The 27,659-nt window shown below is 36.2% G+C and overlaps 1 protein-coding gene across 1 annotated transcript in view; it reads left to right on the plus strand.

The window, feature by feature from the left end:
* The window catches only part of BZW2 (basic leucine zipper and W2 domains 2), a 61,667-nt gene that overhangs the window by 19,886 nt on the left and 14,122 nt on the right, over positions 1 to 27,659 (plus strand). The window contains exons 2-7 of the mRNA XM_058526654.1: positions 1,870 to 1,934; positions 11,463 to 11,639; positions 15,831 to 15,934; positions 19,555 to 19,620; positions 23,064 to 23,199; positions 27,091 to 27,200. Coding sequence (XP_058382637.1) covers positions 1,877 to 1,934; positions 11,463 to 11,639; positions 15,831 to 15,934; positions 19,555 to 19,620; positions 23,064 to 23,199; positions 27,091 to 27,200 — 651 coding nt within the window. The 5' untranslated portion in view covers positions 1,870 to 1,876. The remainder of the gene's footprint in view (positions 1 to 1,869; positions 1,935 to 11,462; positions 11,640 to 15,830; positions 15,935 to 19,554; positions 19,621 to 23,063; positions 23,200 to 27,090; positions 27,201 to 27,659) is intronic.

The following is a 27,659-nucleotide window of genomic DNA, read 5'->3' on the forward strand; positions in this document are numbered from 1 at the left end:
CTCTGTACTGCTGTTCACATCTCACATTGTGTTGTAAATGATTTTATCTCTGCTGGGCTCTGTGCTCCTTGAGGGCATGGAATCCAGCGTGGTCACCTTTGTATCTCAAAGCATGGTGTATTAAGTTCACTTTATTTTATAGGATTGATAAAAATTCTCTCCACTTACACCATAAAAGAAATTACTTTTTGTGTTCATTATTTTTAATTAGTTTAACTTTTTAAATTATGATTAAAGTTTTCAGTGATAAACAGAAGCTTTCTATGTGAAGTTTCTTTCTATGATAGAAGTTTCTCTTTCATGGGGTGGGGAGAAAGTTTTGGTACATAAATTGAAGAATAATTTTTTTTTTGTTCTCAAGGATTTCTTTTGAAAACTTTGTGACGTAATTAAATAATTTACTTGAATACTGCAAATTTCCTTGATTGTTTAATTGTGTAATGGAGAAAATTAGACATTTTCAAATCATAATTTTAAAAAACTTTGAGAGGTAATTAAATAATTTGCTTGACATTATCTTAATTGTTTGGTCTTTGTAATTTAGGCAATCTAGACATGTTTTCAGATTATAATATTTATGTCTGCAAGCTTATTCTCAATTTTTAAAAGGTCTTGTAGAGCAGGTTTTTCAAAGATAATTTATTATATTTTTAATTGTATATTAAATCCAGTAGAAGACTATAAAATACCCAAATCCCTATCCTCTGAGGTAAACAAATGAAAAACCTGCTAAGAGTTTCTTGTATATTTCTTAAATTTTCCTTGCATAGAACAGCAAATATTGTATATACCCTCTTTTAACCAAAAAAATTATGCTTTACACTCTTTTGTTCAACTTGTTTTTTTCCATTAACAATATGACTTGAACATCTTTCCATATCAGTGCAACAGCTTATTTGACAATTATTTATTTAGTGCTTACTCTTTACTGGGTATTGTTTTAAGTGCTAAAGATACAGTATTGAGTAAAACTACAAAGACCCTACCTACATGGAAGTTACACTCTTAGGGGGAAATAGACCATAGGCACGCAGATAATAATAAAATGGCAGGAACAGCTAAGGACTATGAAGACAAATACAGCTAGGTAAGGAGAAAGAGAGAGAGAGTGACAAGGGGCCCCATTAGTTGGGATGGTCAGGGAAGGCCTCACTGAAGAGGAGGCATTTGAGTGAGTGCAGAGAGTGAGCCAGGTGAATGGCTGAACAGGAAAGATCCTTCCCAGCAGAGAGGTGACCTTCTCTGGCACATTGAAAGAAGAAAGGCCAGTGTGGCCAGAGCACAGTGAGTGATGGGAAGAGAGGTAGATGTAGGAAACATAGTCAGTGAGGTAGCTAAGGCCAGAAATGTAGCAAATTTAGATCTAATTCATTCTTTTGTAAAGCTTCATAATGTTGCATTTGACGGCTTATAACTTCTTTAACCAGGCTCATGTTTACGGGCATTTAACTTTCCATTATTTTATACGTCCAACAATGCTACGACTAAGTCCTTTTACACACACGTGTATTTGCATACTTGTGTGGGTATAACTGTGGAGTAAATTCCTAGTAAAGTAAAGTTAGAATTGCTGGACCACAGGTTATGCACATGTAAATATTTATAGATACTCATCAAATGCTTCCCAAAAGTATTGCATGGAGTCCATCACCTATGCCAAAGTTGACGTCTGGTTGTTTTCCCTATGGCTTTTGTCAACACTAGATATTGTTAAACTTTAAAAGTTTTGTTAGTTCAATAGTTAAAATGATACCTCATTTCAAAAAAATATATTCAGTATGGGTGAGGTTGAACATACGCTTCTTAGCTAGATACTTTTATATGAACTGCTTATTTGAAATGCATAATCTTTATTTTCTTTGTTTTCAGAAATTTTATGAATAAGCATCAGAAGCCAGTGCTAACAGGCCAGCGGTTCAAAACTCGGAAAAGGGGTAGGTTGTGTTGTGTGTGTGTGTGGGGGGGGAGAGATGTGTGTGTTTAAAGTTCTAATCAAAATATAAGATTGGAAATGAATTAGAATTATCCCCATTTCTATCTAACCTCACGACTTCTACTGTTGAGCTCTGGATGTAGAATCTGAAGTTCTGCATTCAAGTCTTAGAACTGCTAGTTACTTAGGTGTTTGATTTTGGACAAGTCATTTAACTTGTCTGAGCTTTGTGTTCTTAATTACAAAAGGAGGATAATTATTAGCTGTTCAAGTTGCCTTACTCTCATGTGAGGGTATGTGATTGATAAACTTGACCATTTTTTTTGTTTGTTTTTTTTTGGTGAGGGAGATTGGTCGTGAGCTAACATCCGTGCCAATCTTCCTCTATTTTGTACATGGGACGCCACCATAGCATGGCTTAATGAGTGGTGTGTAGGTCTGCACCTGCGATCCGAACCCACAAACTCCAGGCCGCCAAAGCAGAGCGCTTGAACTTGACCACTACACCGCTGGGCAAGCCCCTAAGATTTACCATTTTTGACATCAGCATTTGTATTTGGTTTTTGCTTTCTTTGTTGTTTTTAAGAAAGTCTTGATAGCAAAGATGATAAAACTAAGAGAAGAGTAATTTAGGCAAAGAGATATTGAAGAGTTTTTACCTTTTCAGAATTTAGAAGGTCAAATTAAGTTTGCTGCCCTAAATATCTTTAAAACCCGGGATATTTTCCAGTGTCTTCTATGTGGGAAGAGTAGTAGTAGACCCAGTTTGATGATGACTGGTAAAATTTCTATTTGTGTGAGTGACTTCTTTTTAGATTATGTTCATCTTATCATCCTTTCTGTGTGAAAAATATTTTAAAAAATTTTTATATTTAATCAGTTTTGCATAATTATATAACAATCCTCTTGGATTTATGAATAGTTGAGCCAAAACTTGATAGGGAAACTTTTTTAAACAGGAAACATGAAATTATTACGTTGACTAACAGTGAGGAGAGTGACTGAAAAATATCTAAGGAAGTGTCATGTTTAAAGATGAAGGATGATTGGATATCTTTCTGAAGGCCTTGTTGCTGACTATGAAGCATAATGCCACATAATGGTCATCAAGTGCTAACTCGTTGAATTGATGACCCGTGCCTTTGGCATTTCCAGTATTGAGGCAGCGCCTGCAGCTGATGATCGTCTGCAGGGCTGGTCTACGTAAGTAACAAGTCCAGTCATGTAGGAAAAAAAGAAGTCTCCATACAATAGGTCATTTGGGTTATAAGAGTTTGTAGGAGTCACTAGATAGCAGTAAGCCTAAATTTAACTGTAAATGCTGCCTGCTGGAAAGCTTCACATTCCCACTAAAAAATGAAAATTCAAAACTTAAAAGTAATTAAAAATGGTAATTTTGTTCAGTATTTCTGTCTTGCACTCTCCCCTTTCCTATCTTGTTCATCCCTGGCTCATCCTCGTAAGTTAAGTATTCATATAGCTTGAGCAAACTTGCTCTATTTGGTGCTCATGTTGGTCTTAAAAATTGTGTCCCCACTACATTTCCCCATTGAAACCTGGAAGCAGATATCAGTACAGGATGCTACAACCAACATGCATTCTTTGCCTCATTGTTTAAAGCAATCTTGGGGGGGAAAAATGACGTAGATGATTTCAGAAGGACTTAATCAGTAAGGAACAATACAGTTTAGAAACCTAATTACAGTTAGGGTATTGTTGGGTCAAGTAATGTGATGATATTTAATGCATGCCTGACTGTGAGGTGCAGAAAGGTTTGCCATCGCATGCCCACTCAGGGAACATGTTAATCTCAGACCTGGATCTCCAGCTCAAGCAGCTTTATTGGTGTGACGCTGATTCACGGTAACTGAGTTCAAAAGCCAAGAGAGGGCCCAAGGATGTGTTGCACAACAGCAGACGTGATTCAACAAGTAAACTGGCCCTTACAGTCCATCTTCTGGAAAGGTTTTCTCTAATTCTGAGAATTAGAGATTCTGATTCATTTGGTGTTCAAGATTGTGCCTGCATCTTACTGCTGCTGGAGCGCTCAGAGGGAGCTGCCGAGAAATATATTACATACTATTTGTCAGTTGATCTGGATTCAGATAACTCAGGTCTCTTGGGGATTTAAGTGGCTCTTGAGCCATTTTGTACCCAATTGCTGACTGGAAAAAAAAATGGAGTCAACCTCATTTTCTACTCTTCATAACAGTGAATTGCCTCCTGACGATTTATTGTGCTTTGGCGTGGGTGGCCCCAAGGTCATGTTGATAGGCTGTCTCCTGAAGATCTGTCTTCAGTTTGAAACTCTTTCCTAACAAAGCTAATGCTCTTCCACGCCAAGTTAGTACAAAAATGCATTTCTTGGGCCGGCCCCGTGGCTTAGCGATTAAGTGCACGCGCTTCGCTACTGGCGGCCCGGGTTCGATCCCCGGGCGCTCACTGACACACCACTTCTCCGGCCATGCTGAGGCCGCGTCCCACATACAGCAACTAGAAGGATGTGCAGCTATGACGTACAACTATCTACTGGGGCTTTGCGGGGGGAAAAATAAATAAATAAAATCTTTAAAAAAAAAATGAATTTCTTATTACTAATGTTAAAATTAAACATTATGATAGGACACATCCTACAGAACTCCTTTCAGACTCTCTTTTCCTTTATGAAATATGCACATCTTGTTTATGATATTTTCTCCAAAGAAATTATGTTTTCTAGTGTGGCTTGTGGTCATCTGAAAAGATGAAGATTTCTCCCCTGAGCTATTGTTATGCTTAGCTAAATAAAGTATTTAATAACTGAACTGGCCTCCCTGTGAATTTTGTAGGGAAATTGGATGAAAATTCGTGAAGATAGGAGAGAAAAAAATTGACCAAACTGCAGGCATCCAGAGTCACCATGTACTCAGGTTTCTCCCTGAAACTTCAGATCTGTGCTGGTGGTTTTAAATCACTCTCCGCTTTATAATAAGTGGTGTTAGCAACTAACTGAGTAAACCTTCAAATGTTCGAATATATGTGTAAATATATATGTGTGTATATAGTTAGAAGACCCACGATAGTTCTTATTCATTTATTATACCCCAGTGACCTTCAGAAAGGGATGTGGGTTATGTTATTTATTATTAAATTAACAGGTAGGAAAAATGCTATATTAACCAGTTACTGAAGTTCCCAGAGAAAGCAGTCTATTTAGATAACTTACATCATATTTGAGTGTCAGAAATAGGCCTGTTTCTCTATGGCAGTATAAGGGCTATTATGACTAATTCTTCAGTGTCACATTTGTGATTCACTAACACAGTATAAATTTGAGACCCTAATTATATACTTCCTACTTCAAGGGAGGTTTGACCTGCCAAATGGAAGCTCAAGGAAGCAATGGCATATTTTTCTTAGGATTTCGTTAGTATTTCAGCTAGACTGTCCTCAAATGAAATAGGAATTATATGTACTGTTGTTTCAGAAGAAAAAGAACCTTTGGGTAAAATGTCGTATTGTTTCCCCAAATTTCCATCAGTGTTCTTGCCATTTTCTTGTTCGGGAATTTTGTATTCCTCTGGATGGACACTTTATCTTAGCAGATCGAAGGTTTTTTTCAGCCTACAAAAGAGTGATTAATCCTATCATGCCATCATGGCTTTTTAAGATTCCCAAGCTATAAGTGATCATTTTGACCTAATGCATTATTGCTCACTAACTTATATTTTCCAGTGCTTTGAATTAATAACTTTCAAATCACGAAAGTCTGTTCTACCGCCTGAGTCAACATCCAAGCACGTTGCCATTGTAGTGAGGGCATCAACTGATTTTAGAAGCTGGTCACAAGACTTAATAAACAGTTGGTGATCTTTTTACTTCCGTGTTCTCATATTACAGGAAAGAAAACTTTTTCTGTTGAGGGGAGGAGAATTACCCTTTGGCTATACCTTGAGTAGGGGGTGAATTCTCCTTTGCTTGCCAGTGAGTTCTTTCTGCGCAGTCACTGTCACCCCTCCTCCAACTCCTCATCATCTGTTCCTCTAGAGTTCCCATTCTCTTCCTCCCCCTCTGCACAACAAGACTCTAATTATATTTTTTCTGCAGTCAACATTTGCATGTTCTTGGCTGTGTAATGTTTTGCTTATGGCATCAAAAGGACTTTTATCTCTTGTTCATGACGAATCGTGTTCAAGTTAATTTACATCTATCTTTATGGTAGCTTAGGCTGCGTGACTCTGACTGGTACTGGGAATGCCATTCTTCTCCTCTGGTTACGAGGCTGTGATCTTAACCCCTTACAACCCATCCCTTCTATTAGACCGCTACAAGTAGTCAGTCTGTGTAAACCAGACAGGTGCTGTCTGCTTTTTAAATGTAGGTTTTAATTGTATCAAAGTCATGCGTGCACGTGGTTTAAAGAGTCAACCAGTTCTCTAAGACATGTTATAACAACAGCAAGTCTGCTCCCCAGAGAAACTCTTTCTACCCTTTAACTGCTTCTTTTAATATTTACATTCATGTAGCCAAATAATGTGCTTATATGGCTATTTCTTGATTTTTCTGTTGGAGGTATTGTGTACACACTTCCTACTATGGAAGAGGAGGAATTGGCTCTCTTCCACTGCCCCCACCCACCTGCATGCCTCCTATCCCCCCTATCCTTTCATTATATTACAATTTTAGCCAGACCGCTGTTCAGGGTTTATGTTGTTGTAACTTTGTACATGCTATTTGCAGCTGAACTGTTATTTGATTACTTTTCTTTTTCTGAACATCATTTTATCTTTAAATTTAAACAGTTTAATAATTTATCTCTTTTTTTTTGGCTTAGTTTTCTGTGCCTTAAAACTAGTCAACCTAACCTTTCCCTTTGTTATGTAAATCTCTTCTTAAAACACTTTAGGAATTCTGACAATGATATTATGTTGAAGGAATTCTTACCATATATCATATCATATTATATTATTATATTGAAAAATTCTCTCCCACTTGGGTTGCTGTCTAGGCCTGCTGTACAGCTCTCAACTTGAGATGCTTGAAATGTCTTCTCACCACTATCCTGAAGAGTATTGTTGCCTGTCTCAGATTGTTTCCCTTTTTCCTGGGATCCTCCTTCCTAGATATTCTCTTGTTTTAGTGGAGCGTCTGCTTTAATAGCTTTAAAAAAAAAGAGTGTATGAGAAACACTGGGGCATTGATTGTCTCAAAATACGTTTATTTTGCTCTTACCCTTGATTAGTAGTTTGGCTGAATAACGCAATTCTAGGTTAAAATCGTTTTCCCTCAGAATTTTGAAGAAATTTCTTCTGGTTTCTGGTATTTCTGTTAAAGCGATTCAATGTCATTCTGCTTCTTGACACTTTATATGTAATTTTTTTTTTGCCCCTGAAACTTCAGATAGTTGCTTTATTTCCAGTATTCTGAGATTTCACGATAATGAATGCACTTTGTTGTGTATCCGCTTTCAAGCCTTGTGCTGGATGCCCAGACAGCCTTTATTGGGAAACTCATGTCCTTCAATTCTGTAAAACCTTCCTGAAATTTTTAAATCATTTTCCTTTCCTTTCTTGTTTTTTAATTCTCTTTTTATTATACTTATTATTTGGACCTTTGACTGCTCTGCCCTTTTTCTTATCTTTTTGCTCCTATTTTCTGGGTCTTTGACTTTTTTTCCTAGTTTCTAAAAGATTGTCTCAGCTTTTGCTTTCAACTTGTCTATTGAGATTTTAAGTTTTTCTATCTTTATTTTTCTTGTCCAAGGACTCTTATTCATGAAATGTGTCCTTTTTTTTGTGTGTGTGTGTGTGTGTGTGTGTGTGTGTGTGAGGAAGATCTGCCCTGAGCTAACATCTGCCAATCCTCCTCTTTTATTTTTGGGGGGCTAATATCCATGCTCATCTTCCTCTACTTTATATGGGACACCACCACAGCGTGGCTTGACAAGTGGTGCGTAGGTGCACGCCCAGGATCCGAACCAGCAAACCCCAGGCCACCGCAGCACAGCGTGCACACTTAACTGCTTGCACCACCAGGCCGGCCCTGAAATGTGTCTCTTTTTTATAGCATTCTCCTCTTCCTCCTCTCCTCTTCCTCCGTCTCCTCCTCCTCCTTTTTTATAGTTGTAATATCCACTTATCTCTCTGAAGATATTCATGATAGGATTTTTTTTTTTTTTTAAAGTTTTGGGTTCATCCTTTGCCCCTCTCTCCCCACATCCAGACTTATTCTCCGTAAAGGGGAAAAAAGGTGAAGTCCTTTGAATTGAATCTTAGATCCTTTACCTTTAATCTGGTCATTTTTTATGCCTCGTCTGGCCTCTACTTTGTCGTCATCACTTCTTTTCAACGGTATATGATCGTTACTTTCTTCATGATCTAGCTCTAAACTGACCTTCCCCAAGAAATCTCTCTAGAGTCCACTGAGGATAGAAAGCTACAGAATATCTATATCCCTAAATCCTCTGAAGCCCTTCCAGGGGTTCTACAAAGTCCAAACTTTTCATAATAGTACTAAGATATTATGTGCCCCTTTCACACATTCTCTCGTGAGTTTACAGTGGAGTTTTTCAGAGGCTACAGGATGTGTGATATTGCAGCAGATTGCACGCCGCAGATATGGGAAACCACCTGTCTGCTGTTAAACCAGGTGCTAAAGAGCTTTGCAAAAGTGTAAAACAATGCCTCTCTTCTCGATAACTTTTTTCGTTTAATAAATATTTTTAAATTTTCTGTTTTAATTTCTATAAAATAAATAACCATAGAAGTAACCTCCATATCAAAAAAGCTCTTTGGAATCCTCAGTACTTTTTAAGAATGTCAAGGGGTCCTGAAACCAAAAAGATTGAGAACATCTGCTCTGAAGCTATAAATATATACATATAGCTCATGATATATATTAAAACTTTAAGTATGCTGGAATAATTTATCTTGTAAAAAGAGATGTCCTTCCAAGAAATAACAAGCGTTGGCGAGGATGTGGAAAAAAGGGAACCCTTGTGCCCTGTTGGGAATGTAAATTGACTGATCCACTAAGGAAGACATGATGGACGTTCCTCAAAAAATTAAAAATAGAGCTACCATATAATCCAGCTATTCCACTTATGGGTATTTATCTGAAGAAAACAAAAACATTAACTCGAAAAGATAAATACACCCCCATGTTCATTACAGCATTATTAGCAATAGCCAAGATATGGCAGCAACCTACATGTCCATCAATGGATGAATACATAAAGAAAATGTGGTATGTGTGTATATATATATATATATATATATATATATATATATATATATGTATATATATATATATATATACACAATGGAATATTATTCAGCCATAAAAAGAAGAAAATCTTGCCATTTGTGATAACATGGATGGGCCTTGAGGGTATTCTGCTAAGTGAAATAATTCAGACAGAGAAAGACAGATACTATATGATCTCACTTATATGTGGAATCTAAAAAACAAAAAACCCGAACTCATAGATACAGAGAACAGATTCATGGTGGCAGGGAATGAGGCTAGGTGAAATGGGTGAAGAGGATCAAAAGGTACAAACTTCCAGTTATAAAATAAATAGGTCATGGGACGTAATGTATAGCATAGTGACTATAGTTAATAATACTGTATTGTATATTTGAAAGTTGCTAAGAGAGTAGATCTTAAAAGTTCTCATCACAAGAAAAAAAATTTGTAACTATGTATGGTGATGGATGTTAACTGGGCTTATTGTGGTGATCATTTTGCAATGTATATACAAATATTGAATCATTATGTTGTAAACCTGAAACTAATATAATGTTATATGTCTATTATATCTCAATAAAAAAGTAAAAAAGAGATGTTCCTTCTTATTTCCTCCCTCTCAATCTTTATTTTATTTGTTTATATAGTCTCCTTTATTCTTAGGTGATTCTCCCTGGATCATTTTCTTTTTCTATCTTAGATGAAACAAAATTTAAAATTTCTTTTTTTGTTGTTGTTGTTGAGGAAGTTTAGCCCTGAGCTAACATCTATGCCTATCTTGCTCTATTTTATGTGTGGGGTGCTGCCACAGCATGGCTTGATAAACGGTGCGTAGGTCCACACCTGGGAGCCAAACCTGCATGTCTTTGCTATTGATCTGAGAAAAGACCTTGCTTTGTCCATTCAGTGGTTTTGCTCACTTTATTTTTAATGGGAACCTGATCAGTAATTACAGAATTTTTCCACCAGAATTCACACCTGAGTAAGGGCAGAAAGCTAACCTCTTTTCATGCTGGTTATTTAGTCTGTGTCTTACTTTGGCCATAACTCCAAATTAAATGCATTTCTTGAACCCTTAACAGTGCACTTACTGGTCACAAGTTCAAAGCAGGAAAGAGAGAAAAAAATGTCTTAATAGCTGGAAATAAAAACACCAGTGAATTTTTCTTATGGATTCCTTCATGTCAAATTCATATCATGAGTGACTCTGAGTTTTCCCTTTAGATCATCTTGGCATGATCGAGGAGCAAAAATAAAAATGATTTCTAGTATATTCTTGAAGTGATTCCTTCTTTTGATGCTGCCTGTCAACATAAAAGGGGTTACGAATCTCCGGAAACCTGCTCTACTGACACCATCAGCAGTGCAGGCACCGGTTTTCAAATCAGACTGCAGTAACTCGTACAGTTGGAGGGTTTTAAATCTCTACTAGAAAACTATTGCTATTTACAAACAACAAGCATCGTACTGAAATGGTGAAAAATGCACTTGCATCATATTTAGAATGATTGTGGAGGGGAGATATAACAATACTTTTCAAGACTGTAAGCAAAACGTATATTCATATCTTGTGCTATTTATCTTGTAGATATACAGCACTGGAAGTTCTCGGCTGCCAGCTGTTAGGTTAGCATTGAGAAGGAAAGATCCCGAGGTTTGTCACTGCCGTATATCACTGCAGCTGTGTGCCCTTTGATTACACTGGGGCACCACCAGTCATTAATAACAGAGAAAGCTTTTTGTCTGGCAAATGCATCGCCATACAGTCCTTTCTTAACACCTAGGCATCTTGGTGTGGTAGCAAAGGTAAATTAAAGATGAAGTTTGTTTATTTTATAGCCACACTTGTAAATAGAGCTGGCCTTGTCCTATAAACTTGAAATGTTTTCATATTTTGCATTTGCTCAAGGGAAGCATGAGAACTTAACCACTACACCACTGGGCCGGCCCCAAAATTTTAAATTTTGATTGTTATGTTTTAATTTTTCTCAGATGGTTAGGGTTAGTAAATTGCATTGGCCTATCCTATGAATGACACAAATGATCAGTCATCAATTTTATTATGTATTAGATAGAGTTATTATATTTTTGTGGCCCCTTTTAAACAGAAATAAATTATTTGCTTGAATAAATGTGTAAACAAAAGGTTCCAGGACATGGAAATCTAGGACAAAAACTTAACTGTCCTCCAATGTTTAAATAATCACACTATCCAATAAAGAACAGTGAACATAGGAAATATGTGGTTACATTTGGGAATATGTGTAAGTAAAGGAATAATTTTTTAATTTATTTATTTTAGATGAAAAAGAGAAATTCGAACCCACAGTCTTCAGGGATACACTTGTCCAGGGGCTTAATGAAGCTGGTGATGACCTTGAAGCTGTAGCCAAGTTTCTGGACTCTACAGGCTCAAGATTAGATTATCGTCGCTATGCAGACACACTCTTCGATATCCTGGTGGCTGGCAGTATGCTTGGTAACCATGTATTATAGCATCTTCTTGTATTATTTCATTCTATTGAAATGGTTCCATACGAGATAGAATCTTTATAAGCTTACATTTATGAGAGTTGATAAAAAATACAAATGGGAGTCTCTACAATTTTTACCCAGATTACAATTTGGAATGGTGTTAATGTGGCTGGGAAATGATTATTGGTTAAGACAAGCATAGAATTGGGGATTTTTGTTGATATTACAACACAGTTGGCCACTTTGCTGTAGCTAAAAGCCAACTTTCCCATGTGTCCCTAATCATTAAATGTTTCTGGAGCAGACATAGGGGAAATAATTTCTGCAGTAGAGTATAACTTTGTGTATCTAGATCCTTCCAGTATATTTAATATATTCCAGTATATTTAATTAACTCCCAAAGTCCATAGCACCTTTTCTTTTGATCCCCACTTACTAATTAGAAATAATTCCCAGTGTTTCGTTAAATGCCATTTCATCCACAAATAATAAAATGTCTAAGAACTATAGTTTAAACCTATTTTTTTTTAAATAATCCTTGTAATTGTGAACATGTAGCTAAAGGATTAGAGAGAGAAGATTGGAAATTATTAAAGATATGTAAAAAGCAAAATAAAAACTCTGTCTTACAGAGCAGAAGCATCAGAGAAGACGGCTTTGGAATACTATTTAAGTGACATGGTTTGTTGATCTAAACATTTATTAGGTATCATAACCACCATTTTTCCTCTCATAGTTATTCTGAGATCTTAGTTTTTAAAATTAGTTCCTGTGGTAACCATAAATCACTAGAAGTGATCAAATCTCCTAGGCCAGTGATTTTCAACTGCCTAGGGGACATTTCCAAATGTGTGGAAGTGTTTTGGTTGCTACAAAGACTTGGGAGTAGAGACCAAGTATGCCACCTACTTTGCCGGGCAAGAGACGCTCAATACAGTGAAAAGTTGCCCTGCCCAATGCGCTATCAGTGCCTTTCATTGAGAAATGCTGCTTAACCCAATCTACTTAACACAGGGTGTATATGTTCCTCCATTTCAAAGTGGAGCCACCCTTTAATTCCTCCCTCTGAGCTCTTATATCTATTTTGATACATGGCCCCATTTACTACCAGGCCCCTTTTGATCTGTACTCCTGGTTTCCACTACATCCCGAATTAATTTTGCTGTTGTTATTGTTTATAAAGATCTCACATTATCACTGTAGATGATTCAAGTATAAAAAGTATATGTAGTGTGTTCAGATTCCAATACCCAGAGATAACCATTGTTAATATTTTGGTTAACTCCCTTCTAGAAATCTGTTTACCTAACACACAGACTTTCAAGAATGGGATGACATTATGCTAATATGATATTCTACATGCTATTTTGTATTTACTCAGTAATATGTTGTTGCTGCCTTTCATGCCCATGAGTGTTACCTTGGATGATTCTAAAAAGAATTAAAACCATACTGATGTTAAAGAACATTTAAGTTGTTTCCAGTTTTCTTTATTATAAATAACAATGTAATCAGTATCTGTATACACGTATCTTTGTGCTTTTATCTGATTATATCTTTATATATTTTAGCAAAGGATTAATGAATTGAAGGATGGAGATATCTATATCTATCTGAGACAGAGAAAACCAACCCTCACAAAGATTATTCCAGTTAACATTTTATCAAAAAGCATGTGTTCCTGTTTACATACACCTTTAGCAATGTTAGGCACTCTCAATTTTGTCATTTTTTTAGATCTTTGTCAATTAGGAAAGTGAAAAATATTTCAATTTAATAATTTTAAATTGGGGCTGGCCTGGTGGCATAGCAGTTAAGTTCGCACGCTTCACTTTGGCGGCCCGGGGTTTGCGGGTTCAGATCCCAGGCACAGACCGACGCACTGCTTATCAAGCCATACTGTGGCGGCATCCCATATAAAGTAGAGGAAGATGGGCACAGATGTTAGCCCAGAGCCAATCTTCCTCAGCAAAAAAGGAGGATTGGCAATGGATGTTAGCTCAGGGCTAATCTTCCTCACATACATACAAAAAATTTAATTAACAGTGAAGTTGACCATTTTCTGATGGGATTATTGGTTTTTTGTGTTTCATTAATGATGATATACTTTATTAGTGCGCTGGTAAATTCCATGCAAGTATAGTCTTCAGTGAGTTTAGTTCTTGCCAAAGTCACCACATGACTTTATTAGTCAATCATATGGACCTTTTTCCGTTCTTAGTGCCCTCCTGGCAGCACTGTTGGCTCTTGGACTGGTTTTTGAAATGTTCTACTTTCTTCCCTTACCTGAGACCATTTACACTTCCTCCTGTCTCTCTGAATGCCACTTCTTACATGACTCCTGGGTTTCCATACTTACTCCCCCCACATATGTATTAAATTTTCTATACACTTTGCATTGATTATCTCAAGGCTTCATTTACCATCTGTATAATGATGATGAGCGAATTTTTATCTGCAGCCCAGATTTCACTCCTTCACTCTACACCCATGCATCCAAGAAGAAGGTAGGGCAAAATGTTTGGTACAACTTAGTGAGAGCATAACGCAATATGATATCTACTGAGGTCAGACCTATGATGTAATGAATGAAGCCAGCCAGGTGCATTCTTTTTACATAAACACTTTGCTTACTTATCAAGTATGTAAGAATTTTCTCATACCCACAAAAGAATTTACTTTCTCCCATTGTTCCTGAAATAATAGTCATTTTGGTTTTTCACTTGTATTCTTTGAAGAGTAGATATAAAATATTTTACTTTTCTTTTACTTCTACTTTGAGAAAAACAACAGGCTCACCAAAGATTTTAGAAATGGCAATTAATATCAAGGAAAAAATTTTAAATGCAAGGTGTGGCAATATTATTAATGTGTAATAAATGTCTTGTTTTATAAAAGAATGCAATTTTTTAAACTTACCTCTTAAGAGAAAAGATTATAGTTTCAAAATCAGACTTTTCAGTTACGTAACTCTGTCAATTAGAAATCATTAGTCCAAAGTTTTTACAAGATTATCATCTTAATAAAATTTTGTTCCAGGTGGTTGTATTCGTCACAAAGGGTGATTAAACCTTGTGCATGAATTAATTGCATGAAACTAGATTCCTGAAGGAGCTGATTTTTCTAAAAATTAATTTACTTATAAAACTGGATGCTGAAGTCTGAAAAAAATTGGCTATTTGTAGCCTTTTTCATCCAAAGATCTGAAATCACAAGTTAAATCAAGGCAGTTATATACTTAGAAAGAGAGAGAGAGAGAGAGAGGCTGGTATAAGTATCTACTCTACAAATATTTCTCGAGTATATGAAAGATGTTAATCTAACTTGGCTTGCTCAAACCTTTTACCCTAACTTCAATGAAGTAGACTCAGAAAACAAAAATACCTGGTATTCTGATTCTGCTCTTCTAATCAACCAATGTTTGGAATGGCCACCATTGAAACATATAGGAGGAGCCTTTAAATGGGGAAAGTTGACTTGTAGAAAAAAGACATTCTTTTGTTCTAGTCCATTTATTTCATGATACTGTATGGGCCATGGGGAAAAAAGATGAGAGAGAATAAAATGCTCTCTTTCCTAGCCAATGCCGCTGCTAGGTGATCAAATACCAATGGCAAGGAGTCAGAGTGTATACTGTTCAACCCTACATGGATAACTGGGTTCGTGGAGGAGGGAACAGTTTTAACACCTACTCAAGTAGAAACCAACAAGATCTACTGTAAGAGCCAGGTCTGGTCAATCTCAGTGTTGGTGAACTGGAGTCCAGCAAAACATTATCAAGCCTGAAAAGTGAACCATGTCCTCATTTGGGAAACATCAGGAACTGCATTGAGAATAATTGAATTAAGTTCCCTGAATAAATACTATTGCTAACTTCCATGGTTAAGGATATACTTTGGAAAGAACCAGACTTAGTGATAAGATCTAGTGAAGGCAAGGAGGTAGAACAACAGTCTCATGCTCTATGGTGGGAGTATAAAATGGAAAAACCAATTTACGTTATCTTAGGAACATGAACAAATACTTAACAACATGTATGCGTCTATACATGCACATCGTTCTGTGAAATTTTATGTGACTCTTAGATTTTACATGTACTTTTATTGTTTTCCTTGATGTGTGGGAATTGATCTGTTCTGCAAATGCCCTTCTCATTTCAGAATTGTCCTAACTGTGGTTACCTTTCTCGTTTCAGCCCCTGGAGGAACACGCATAGATGATGGTGACAAGACCAAGATGACCAACCACTGTGTGTTTTCAGCAAATGAAGATCATGAAACCATCCGAAACTATGCTCAGGTAGAGCTTGTCATTGAGAGATTGTTGTGTTAGAAGGGAAACATTTGAACAGGAAGGATTTAGGAAAGAAACATTAGGTTCAGAAATTCTACAGGCCACTTTTTAAATAGGAATGTTAGATAGCTCTTAAACATATGAAAAGATCCTCAATTGAATTCATAATAAGACAATGGGCATTAAAATTTCATGAAGGTAGAGTTTTTTTTTTACCTCTCACCTGTAAGGGACTTGGGGAGTCAGATGCTCACAGAATTTCTCGTGGGAGTATAAATTGATCCAACCTTTAGGAAAAGCAATTTAGCACTGTCTTTCAAAACAAAAACTGCACATTCCCATTGATCCAGCAATTCCACCTCGAGGACTTCATCTTGCAGATATGCTTGCACTTGTGTGAAATGACACATACAGTGGTGGTTATCATACTGTTGCTTGTAATAATATCAAAGAATGACAGCAATATAAAAGTTAATCAATACAGTACTAATTATATGAAGTTTGGTAATTCATATTAATAGACTATCATGTAGCTGTTAAAAAGAAAGAGGCAAGAAGATATTTGTAGTACATTAAACCTATAGAGGATTGATATCCAGATTAGATAAAGAACTAAAGAACTAAAGAAAAGGATAAGCAACCTATTAGGAAAAGACATACAGGCATTTCAAAGAAGAGGAAGCAATTCCCCCCCCCAAAACAGATAAAGACATGTTCAAACTCATTAGTAATTAGGGAAATTTCAATTAAAATCATGAGATATCTTTTTGCATTCATTAGACTGGTAAAAATTAAGAAGTCAGGAAGTGGCAGGAGTGTAAAATGGAACAACCTGGTAGACATAATCTTAGAAAGCTGAACATATGTGCATATAGCCAGCTTAGGCTTGGTGTGTTCCTATTCTGAGTCTATCACTGACTCTTAAAAATCAGTGTTATTCCTGACTAAACCATGAGGGCAAGTCGTAGGTCACCAATTCTTGTTATACACATTTCGGTATATACCTGAAAAAGGCCATAGGAATTACTGGCAGATAAATGATTGAATTTCTGATGCTGGAAACTGTCTTTACTTTGCTTATGAAAAATGTGTGAGGCATGCTAATCGAAGTAATTTGGGATAAGTGGCCATTAAGAATTTAAACTTCCAAAAATCATTTTAATTACATGCTATTTTAGCAAAGGTATTTCTTTTCTTTTTTATATTTAAGAAATGTGTAACGGGGGGCCGGCCCGGTAGTTAAGTTCGTGCATTCTGCTTCGGCAGCCTGGGGTTCACAGGTTCAGATCCTGGGCGCAGACCTACACACCACTCATCAAGCCATGCTGTGGTGGCATCCCACAGACAAAAAATAGAGGCAGATTGGCACAGATGTTAGCTCAGGGACAATCTTCCTCACAAAAAAAAAAAGCAAAAAGTGTGTAACAGATGAAAACAAAGGAAATCTTTAAAAATGGAACAAAAGGTTAAGCACATAGTGGTTATGGAACATATATGTTCCATTGAGTGGGCCAGGTTCTAACCTGTCCTCTATAAATCTTTGCTTCTACTCTGGATGTAAATGGCCAAAAACACCTTGAGCAGGTGTGTACTGAAGCAAACATAGCAAACAAAGCTGGTCTTTGAGAATTCCCACTCATCTTTTCGTATGTTAGATAAGTAGAGTTCACTAAGGATCAGAATTTCTGTATTCTATTCCCTCTCTGATACTTAGTAGCAGTTTCTAGGTCTGCCAAATAATGATGTTAATGCCTGCCTTCCTAATAGAATTTTTGTTAGGATTAAATTAATGCGAGTACAAGGTGTATTGTCTGCTGTTTGAGTTCCACTGGGCAAGATAAGAAGGCCTGGAAGAAAAATCAGTATTCCACTATACTATTCCCATAAACTTAAAAAGATATATAGAGTTTGCCTCTTCGTTATATCTAAATAGGATAGTTTCTTTTTACAGGTGATTTTATTTTCATATGGAATATGTATATTTGATGAAAGACCCTTATTATTATTGTTTCTGAGTTTAAAAATTATTGTATGCTTATAGATTGACAGGAAAACTTGGTCACTGGGGTAGTCAAGGAGAGAGAGAAATTAAATGGAAAAGGATATTTAAGTGGAGATTAATTTTATAATTGGAGAGTACTTTTCTAGTTGGATGATTTTTGCTTTCATTTCATACCTGTGGGGATTTGGATAGTCATTCTTGGATAAGGAGAATTCTTTTTCCTGTTAATCATCTTAAGGAATATGTGAGTGCTAATGTAGGTTAGAAATCAAATTTGTAGGATATTTTTTTCCTTTCTTTCTTTTTTTTTTTTGTGAGGAAGATCGGCCCTGAGCTAACATCCGTGCCCATCTTCCTCCACTTTATATGGGATGCTGCCACAGCATGGCTTGACAAGTGGTGCATCGGTGTGCGCCCGGGATCCGAACCGGCGAACCCCGGGCTGCTGCAGCGGAGCACGTGCACTTAACCCCTTGTGCCACTGGGCCGGCCTCCCAAATTTATAGGATTTTAATACAGTTTATTATTTTTTTTTTTATTGCATATCAATTCCCATCCTGGGTCATTATTCTTTCCCCATAAAGGGCAACATTATAATTTTTACTCTTGGGATCCACCTTGATTACATTAAGGAATAAACACACTGGAAGTTTTAGATGAGAGTATATTGTGTAGATATAAGCGAAAGGCATTAGATTCAGAAATCATTTCCACACTTATTAAAATAATCAATATTTATAAAAATCGCTATTTAAATAAGAACATTGTATTAATCTTTTGGGGCTGCCATAATGAAATAGCACAGATTGGGTGGCTTAAACAACAGAATTTTATTTCTTACAGTTCAGGAGGCCGGGAAGTCCAGGATCAAGGTGCCTGTTGGATTTGGTTCCTGGGGAGGTCTTTTTTCCTGTAGAGAATTATTATAAGGCCATCGGTCCTATTAGGGCTGTACCCTTATGACCTCATTTAGCCACCTTCTAAAGTCCTTCCTTCCAAATGTAGTCACCTTAGGGGTTAGAGCTTCAACATATGAATTTGGGGGGAAAACAAACATTCAGTCAATAACAAACACCATTCCACTTAAAAACAGTCCAGAATTCCACTGACACTGTGTAAACCCTGCTTGAGAGTTCTAACTGGATTGCAGGAACCAGTAATCCTTTATTGCCTTTAAGTTATACCATTTTTTGCTCATCTGCTGCAAACATGTTTGTGTCCCCCCAAAGTATAATCTCCCCTGAGCTCTGCCCTCCTCTCCATCATATCCATTGTCTATGTGATTATGTCTATAACCCCTTCATTTCAGTTATTTTCAATCTCTGCGTCTCACGGTTTTAAAATTATATTCATTTTATTTTCATGAAACTTATTTTTGGTTTCTCACCTGTTATATTCTTAAATGAGTTTATTTTATTCTACATGTGCATTTTGATCCTATTTTTTCTTCTACGTCATAATAACTCTTTTGAAATGCTTATAGTTCTAATATCACAGTGTGACCATGCTTAACTACACATTTTTATTAGTGTAAATCCATGTTGTAGTTAGGATGAGTTTTTATACCTCCTATTGCCTTTTTAAATTGTTTACATAATATTTAATCATTCTTTTTTATGTTTAGGTCTTCAATAAACTCATCAGGAGATATAAGTATTTGGAAAAGGCATTTGAGGATGAAATGAAAAAGGTAAAAATTCAAATGTCATGCCTTATCTGTTTAAAGTGATGAAATAGGGAGGGACAAAAATTTTCCATATACAACAATAGTCCAGAAGTACCATGGACATTGTAAGTTTTTTATAATTGTTTGTTAAATGAATGAGTATGACAGATCATTAGCTAATAGCTATAGGAAGAAATACATGATTAGCCTAGACTTTTCATTCATATTTAATGTAAGACAGTATGCTTTGTTCAATAGGAATCGTTTTATAGAATATGATCTCTGACCTTGGAGAGCTTAAATAAAAACTAGAAATTCCAAATATGCAAGAAAAATACATATATCAAGAGAATCATTGAGATAAGGTGCTTTAATTAGTTAAAGCATGTGAGATTGATTAGCAGCTAACACTCAGTAAAATTCTTTAATTTTAGAAGGTGCAGTTTAGCAAAGAGGATAAAAGCACATCTTTGGAAGCAGTGAATGGGTATAAATCTCATTGTTTCTCATCTGTAAAGTGGCTGCAATAAGAGTACATACCTTATGATTGTCGTAGGAATAAATGAGAAAACATATTAGGTGTTTAACATAGTAACTGGCCTCTAATAAGTAGCGAAATAAACAGTAGCACCTTATTAAAAAAGTCCTCTCTTCAGTTATTGCAATATGATCTCTTAGCTAATTTGTAACTCCTCTGTATTTATATATAGCAGTCACTACATTAATTTGTTACAGATTTGTATGTTGCTTTGTCATTGTTTCCAATGTTAAATCTGCCTAAATTATAAACCACGGGAATAAAGAAACCATAACATCTAAGCGACTTCCTTCCTTCCCCCTGGGTTCACAGTGGTTCCATATATAATGAAGAACATTTTAGCAGTAAAATTTTTTTTTTTTTCAAATTCACATTCTCCATGACCCAATACTCGTGTTTATAAGAATCGTTCAGCACAGATACGTAAAACTATATGTACAAAGATGTTCAGCACAGTATTGAGACATAATCTAAATGTTCATTGGTGGGAGACTGGTTAATTAAATTATAGTCTATTCATACAGTGGGATGCTAAGCAACCTTTTAAAGAGTGAGGGTAGCTACATGAAATGATAAGGAGAAATGTCCATGATAAATTGTTAAATGAAAAAGCAAGGAGCAGAACAACCATTTGGTAGTATTTTAACCCTAAGCAAGTTACTTATTCTTTGTCTCAGTTTTCTTTGCTGTAAAACAAGGATCCAGGCTGTTGTAAGTATTAATACACAGAAAGTGTTCAGAGGAGTATCTGGTCTACTCAACAAGTTGTAGCTGTTATCAATATAAAATTCAGTAAAAACAACATATGTGTATACATGTAGTTATTTATAATATGTAGACACATAAAAGTGCACTTAAATATCTAGGACACACATCAAACTGTTAATATTCTGAGAGTAGGATTAGAGAGGAGATTTTTCTCAGTTTTATATTATTCTTTGTTGTCAGATTTTGTTCTACTAGCACGTATTACGTTTTTTAATGTGAAAAATTATAAATGGAAAAAAATGTGGTCCGTTATATTGCTAGGTACTTAGAAAATAAAAAGTGCTTGTTTAAATAGAGGGATAGATATGATGAAAACCATGATGCAAAACATTCAAATAGATTACACATGTTATCACTTTGTCTAGTAACATCACTCATGTTTTTACTTCTCTTGGCTCATTTGAACCTTGAAAACTTCCTTAAGTATTTCATTCATGTGATGGATATACTTTCAAGAATGGTTTATTTTTCACAATATATCCATTTTTTTAAGGAAAATTCTGATGTAATATATGCAGCATCTGATTTTAGTGTTGATTAATATAATTGAGCAATGTGAATATTAATTTAAAAATAATGATATAACTTTTGCACTGTTTTGTTATAATTGAGTATATTTAATGAATATGCGTATATTAACATGCTTAAACAAGTAGTGTTAAAATTTTTATTTTGGAGCCTATTGTTCATTATTCACTTGAATCTTATTCATTTTTATAATAGGAAAAGAAGGCCAGATTGATATAAAGTGTTTATGGTTTTGTCAGTTCTTTTACTCTACCCCGTTCCTTGTGCTCCCGGGAGCTTTAACCATTGATGCTTCATTCTCTCACTTTCTGTTTTCTTGTGAACTTAGAAAGTGGCTTCTTTTTGATTCATTGAGACTTTAATAGGCATAGATTGGGAGTGAAATGGACTAGTTTGATTCTAGTTCTGCCACTTACTCATAATATAAGTATTTGGAGAGTCACATAACCTGTCTGTAATGTAATAATCCTTTAACTGTTGGGGATAGTAAATTAATATTGCCCTACCCACTACACAGAGTTAATGGAATTTCACTGGCACTAAAGCACTTAAGCCTATATTGATGCCAGTGACTTTTCATTGGTGCAAAGTAATGAAAAAGTCAGCAGGGCCCTGACAGTGATATTGGGCCCTGGGGATCTCAGTGACATGCCTAAGGACTGAGGAAATGGAGAAAATAGCCATGGATTATAGTCAAAGCACTAGGTGGAGGAGGATTACGAAAGAGGAGGGCATTCCACAAGACTGAATTCTCTTAGAATTCGAAATGGGAAGTGGGGTATAATCCCCTTGCTTTGACTTTCCTTCAGCCGTTCTGAGGTGACTACTTTTCCAGTTCTCCTTAGGGGAAGAGCCTGGGAACACTGGGACAGCATCTTCGCCTTCTCATTACCCCTCCAAAATTGCTCTTTCCAACTCACATCAGAGACCTTTTCTCTGTTAGGAACTTTTCTTTGCCACATATCCTCCATTACCTCAGCACCGGGGCTGGTGGTAAAACTGTATGATCCAAGAAACACCATGTTTGAATCTTATTACTTTAAAAAGAGCATTAAGAACTTAGAAAACTCATTTTTCATTCAGCAGTCTTGTTTTAAAGAGTATTATATACTGTGAACTCAGAAAAGTATATGCTGGCTGTCACAGCTTATTGACTCTTTCCTGGTTTTTGTTTGTTTTGCTATAGCAAACCCCCCAAAAATGGGTAGATATAGTAGGGGGCGGGGGTGCGACGCACCCTAAGAAGTGAAAAAATGTGTAAGACAATAATATATTTCAGAAAACATTATTCTCATTGTGTAATACTTACCCTTTGTCATGTACAAAGTCAAATGTAAATTATTTATGCAATCTATTCACACTGTTCTCCAAGTGTCTCTTTTCCTTCCCATGAATGTTATCTATAGATATGTGTAAGTGAACTTGGAAGAAAGGAATTATGCCTGATAAAGTCTCTTACTGTAGCCTCCAGTTTATAATTGAACATATGTATGTGTTTCCAATGAATAATAACTGTGCTTTGCATCTGACCTACTAGTCGTGTACCACCTAGCTGTGGATGTACATTCTGTTTGTTATTTTCCTACTTTAGTCCTTTGCTTTATAGACATGGTTTCTTTTGTTTGACCCACAGCTTCTCCTCTTCCTTAAAGCCTTTTCCGAAACAGAGCAGACAAAGTTGGCAATGCTGTCGGGGATCCTGCTGGGCAACGGCACCCTTCCTGCCACCATCCTTACCAGTCTCTTCACCGACAGCTTAGTCAAAGAAGGTAATTACTCTCATGTTTTCTTACCTGTCAGGTGTAAAGGAGAAATAAAGCCACAGATAGTTAGAAAAATACCAGTACCTCCTAGTGTCCTTTGCTACCTCATCCTCCGTGTAAGAGAATGTGTGTGTGTATCTTCAAACAATAAGAGGATTGTACATGTTTATTGTAGGAAGTTAAAAGAAAAAATATGCACACTTATACAAAAACAAAAAAGACTAATAATAAACTAGAATTTTTGGTCTAAAACTCAATGCCTAAGTCAAATACCCTGAAATAGAACTGGCCCAAGCCATTTTTCTCAACTTAGATGCTACTGGCGTATTTTGTTGGGACAGTGCTTCATTGTCCTGGACTCTTTTGTGCTTTGTGAGACATTTAACCTTTTTGCCCTCAGACACAAAATGCCAGCCTGTAGCACCCGCCTCCATTTAGTGTAACAGCCAAATATGCCCCTTCGTGTTCCCAAATGCCCCCCAAACTGTTGTTTATTTCCCTGGTTAGGGCCATTCTTCTAAACTGTTACCTCTCAAGATCTTGTGCTCATATGTTCATTTTGATCACATTTTTAAGATATTTATTATGTTTGTTTTAGAAGTCCAGAGGGCTGCATCAAAGTTCTGCTTTAATTCTAAGGCAGTAGGAGTTTGCTGGGCATACATACAATTACTTGGTTATGGAACAAAACAAAAGTGGGTGCTTTTCTTGTAGAGGGATAATGATATTCAAGTTATAATGCAACACAAAACAAAGAGTTATTTTTTTCTTAAAAATAAATTAAAAGAGCTTTTGTGAAAACATCTGGTCTTCTTAGAACTTAAAGTTTTTCTTCTATAAACATGAAGTCCCAGCCTCATTCATGCCTGCAGTGAAATGGATTATAGTTTTCTTGTAGCTGCAAAAAGAATAGTAATTCGAGAGTCAAATGCTATTACTTAGAGATTCACTATAGTTTTCAGCTTAAAATAGCTCAGATTTATGACAGCTCAGACTCTGTCATTGTTATTAACATATTGTTAATATTATAACATTTTAAATTATTTTCCTGAATTTATGACGCTTCACACATCTTATTTACGTTATTAGCAATTTTACACTAGGAAAACAATGTAAATGGTAAATATTAATTACATCAGATTGTCCTAGCCTTCATAACAGAATAATTGCCTTTCTGATTGTATTAAAAATCTCAGTGATGTATACAACTTCTTAGTGTTGTATCAAAGAATTAAATTGTTAGATGGATAGATGAGCAGACATGTAATAAAGCAAATATAGCAAAATATTAACAGCTATAGAATCTAGATGGTGAGTACATGAGTGTTTACTGTTCAGTTTGTTCAACTTTTCTGTATGTTTGAAAATTTTTTAGTAAAGCATTAGTGGGGTAGGGAAAGAGAAGAAAAATACCTTTGCTATGGAAGTAACATAGCGCCTGTGTCATATGGTTTTCTTTATACTCCACCATCTTTTTTTTTTTTTTTTTTTTTTGTGAGGAAGGTCGGCCCTGAGCTAACATCTGCCAATCCTCTTTTTGCTGAGGAAGACTGGTTCTGGGCTAACACCCATGCCCATCTTCCTCCACTTTATGTGGGACGCTGCTACAGCATGGCTTGACAAGCAGTGCGTTGGTGCATGCCCGGGATCCAAACCAGCGAACCTAGGGCCGCCCCAGTGGAACACGTGCACTTAACCGCTTGCGCCACCTGGCCAGCCCCGAGTATACTCCACCATCTTGAGAAACTAAAGAATTAAACTCTTGCTTCCTAAATAGGAAAGGATTAAGAAATTACACATTTTCCCTAACCTCCCACCCACCAAATGGCTAAGGGGGGTGGGATCATGCCGCTCAACAGAATCTCGAGTATAAAGAAATTTCTCCAGCCTTTCTGCCAAGAGCCACTTTCAATGCAAAACGATACGTTTAAGCCTAGAGTTTGGACTCCTAGTTTCAAGCATACTTTATTTCTCTCACTTACAGTATAGGTTCACCATCTGTTATTTTAATTTTTATCTGATTATATACATTTATATTAAAGTTTATATTGACTTTATGAACTAATGAAAGTGTTAAAAATCCATGTCAACAAGTTGATAACATAAAATTCTCCAGCTTATAACACATGTTTTACTGTTACAGCCATAACTTTTTTTGGCTTAGTTCCTCTGCTTTTCAAATGAAGAAAACTGGGTAAAATTGGTGTCTGTATAAATGATAAATCAATTAAAAGTTTACCTTCAAGTAACGGTAAGACAGAGCTCAACTTGGTATATAAGGACGTTTATTTCCTATGTAACAATAAATATAAAAGTAAGGCGGACTTTAGGGTGAACAGCAGTATCATTCAGGATTCAGGTATTTTCCCCATTACTATTCATAGCCTCAACTGCTCTCCTAGGATGGTTGCCCTAGTCATTATAAGATGTCTGCTGGTACGGTTATGGCACATGCTTCCTCATTCAGTCCAGTGGAGGAGCACTTTTGGACATAGCATAATTTATCTTGCCTTTGGCCGATTGGTGAAATGGGCCACATGATCCGTTCCAGCCCAGGGGGATGCCATGGGCAGATGGGCTTAAGCTGAGGTCACTAAACTAATCATTGCAGCAGGAGGTGGTACCAGGACCTGGACTAATTAGAAGTCACCTGGCCTGAGCCAACTGAGAATTCTCTCAGAAAAGAGGAAAGGGAGATAGAGGCTGCTTAGGCCACCAACAATAGTGAAGACTTCAGTTCAGAAAAATCAGTTTAATATTTCAACTACACCTTAACTTAAATAAATGCAACATTAATTTAGAAATTTGAGGTGCTCACAGAAGAGCTGTCTACTAGTTATCTGACTATTTATATTGGGAAATCCTAATGTCAATATGGATATGTAATTGAGTGGTTTCTTGGTTAACATAGCTATTTTATTTATTTATTTTTTATTTTTATTTTTATTTTTTTGTGAGGAAGATCAGCCCTGAGCTAACATCCATGCTAATCCTCCTCTTTTTGCTGAGGAAGACCGGCTCTGAGCTAACATCTATTGCCAATCCTCCTCTTTTTTTTTCCCCAAAGCCCCAGTAGATAGTTGTATGTCATAGTTGCACATCCTTCTAGTTGCTATATGTGGGACGTGACCTCAGCGTGGCCGGAGAAGCAGTGCGTTGGTGCGCCTGGGATCCGGGCTGCCAGCAGCAGAGCGCACGTACTTAACCGCTAAGCCACCCGGCCGGCCCCAATGTAGCTATTTTAATAATATCTTTAAAAATATCCAGAAAAGAGTTCAACTTGAAACAGCATTGACATTTTTATAGCTTAACTCATGAATGTTTTAAAATGCTTTTTACAAAAAGTAAAATTGTAAAGTAAATGATACATGTTCATCTATAGCTTTATTTGTTTCTGTCGCTATTAATGTTCTTTCACTGGTATCATTTATCAGTAAATTAGTTGACATGTTGACATTTCAGTTTTATGTCTCATGATGTATCTGTTGTACCTCAGGATCACTGTTATAAACCTGAAATGTTGATGAACTATGGGGTAAAATAGAAGCAAAAACATTAGAAAATACTGGGCTTTGAATCTGTTTTTGACAAGGTAAAAATAGATAAGTAAATTTACATTTATACCCGGTTGGAATTAGGGAGTCTGACTTTGAAAAATATTGTTATCATGAAATAAATAAATTCATTTCCTCATGAAAATGTTCTCTTTCGAGTAATGAAAAGAATAGAACGGTGCCTAGAGATCTATCCATTTTTCCTCTGTACCAAGTTAAGTCTTTGAGTTATTTACTCATTTCTGGAAACCTAGTGGGAAATGTTGCTTTGTCCAGCATAACAAGTGGTTTTATTTATAAAAGACTAAAACTCTCTCTCTCTCTCATCTGTTTTTTTTAACAGGCATTGCAGCCTCATTTGCTGTCAAGCTGTTTAAAGCATGGATGGCAGAAAAAGATGCCAACTCTGTTACCTCTTCTTTGAGAAAAGCCAACTTAGACAAGAGGCTGCTTGTAAGTGTTGTCTGGTTAAAGGGTTGTGTGCTTCATGCTTCTGCCATGGCTTTGGCAATGCCTGCGATGTAATACATGACTAAAATGCTGAGTCTGTATTGAATTGGAGCATGGTTCCTTTTATTTCTGTATTATTGGCAGACAGAAACTAATTCCATTTTAATCTTTGTTGTATAAATAAATGGAATGATAAAATTAAAGAGTCATAGGGAATAGAGAGACTTTCAAATTTGGAAGTTTGTTACCATAGTGTTAACATTTATCAGAATTAAGACTTTCTTTTCTAACTAGTAACTATAGAAATTTAAAGTTTTAATATGATAAAGTCTCATGAATCCCACCTCATTAGACATTTGTGATGTCTTGGGTTGGAGATGGATAATACGGATCTCAAATATGTGTTAGTTTGTTAACAGAATAAGAGTTTAAACAGGATTCCTTGTTTATACCAAGATTCCT

Source organism: Diceros bicornis, chromosome 3 (assembly GCF_020826845.1).
Source record: "Diceros bicornis minor isolate mBicDic1 chromosome 3, mDicBic1.mat.cur, whole genome shotgun sequence".
Classification (NCBI taxonomy): Eukaryota; Metazoa; Chordata; class Mammalia; order Perissodactyla; family Rhinocerotidae; genus Diceros; species Diceros bicornis.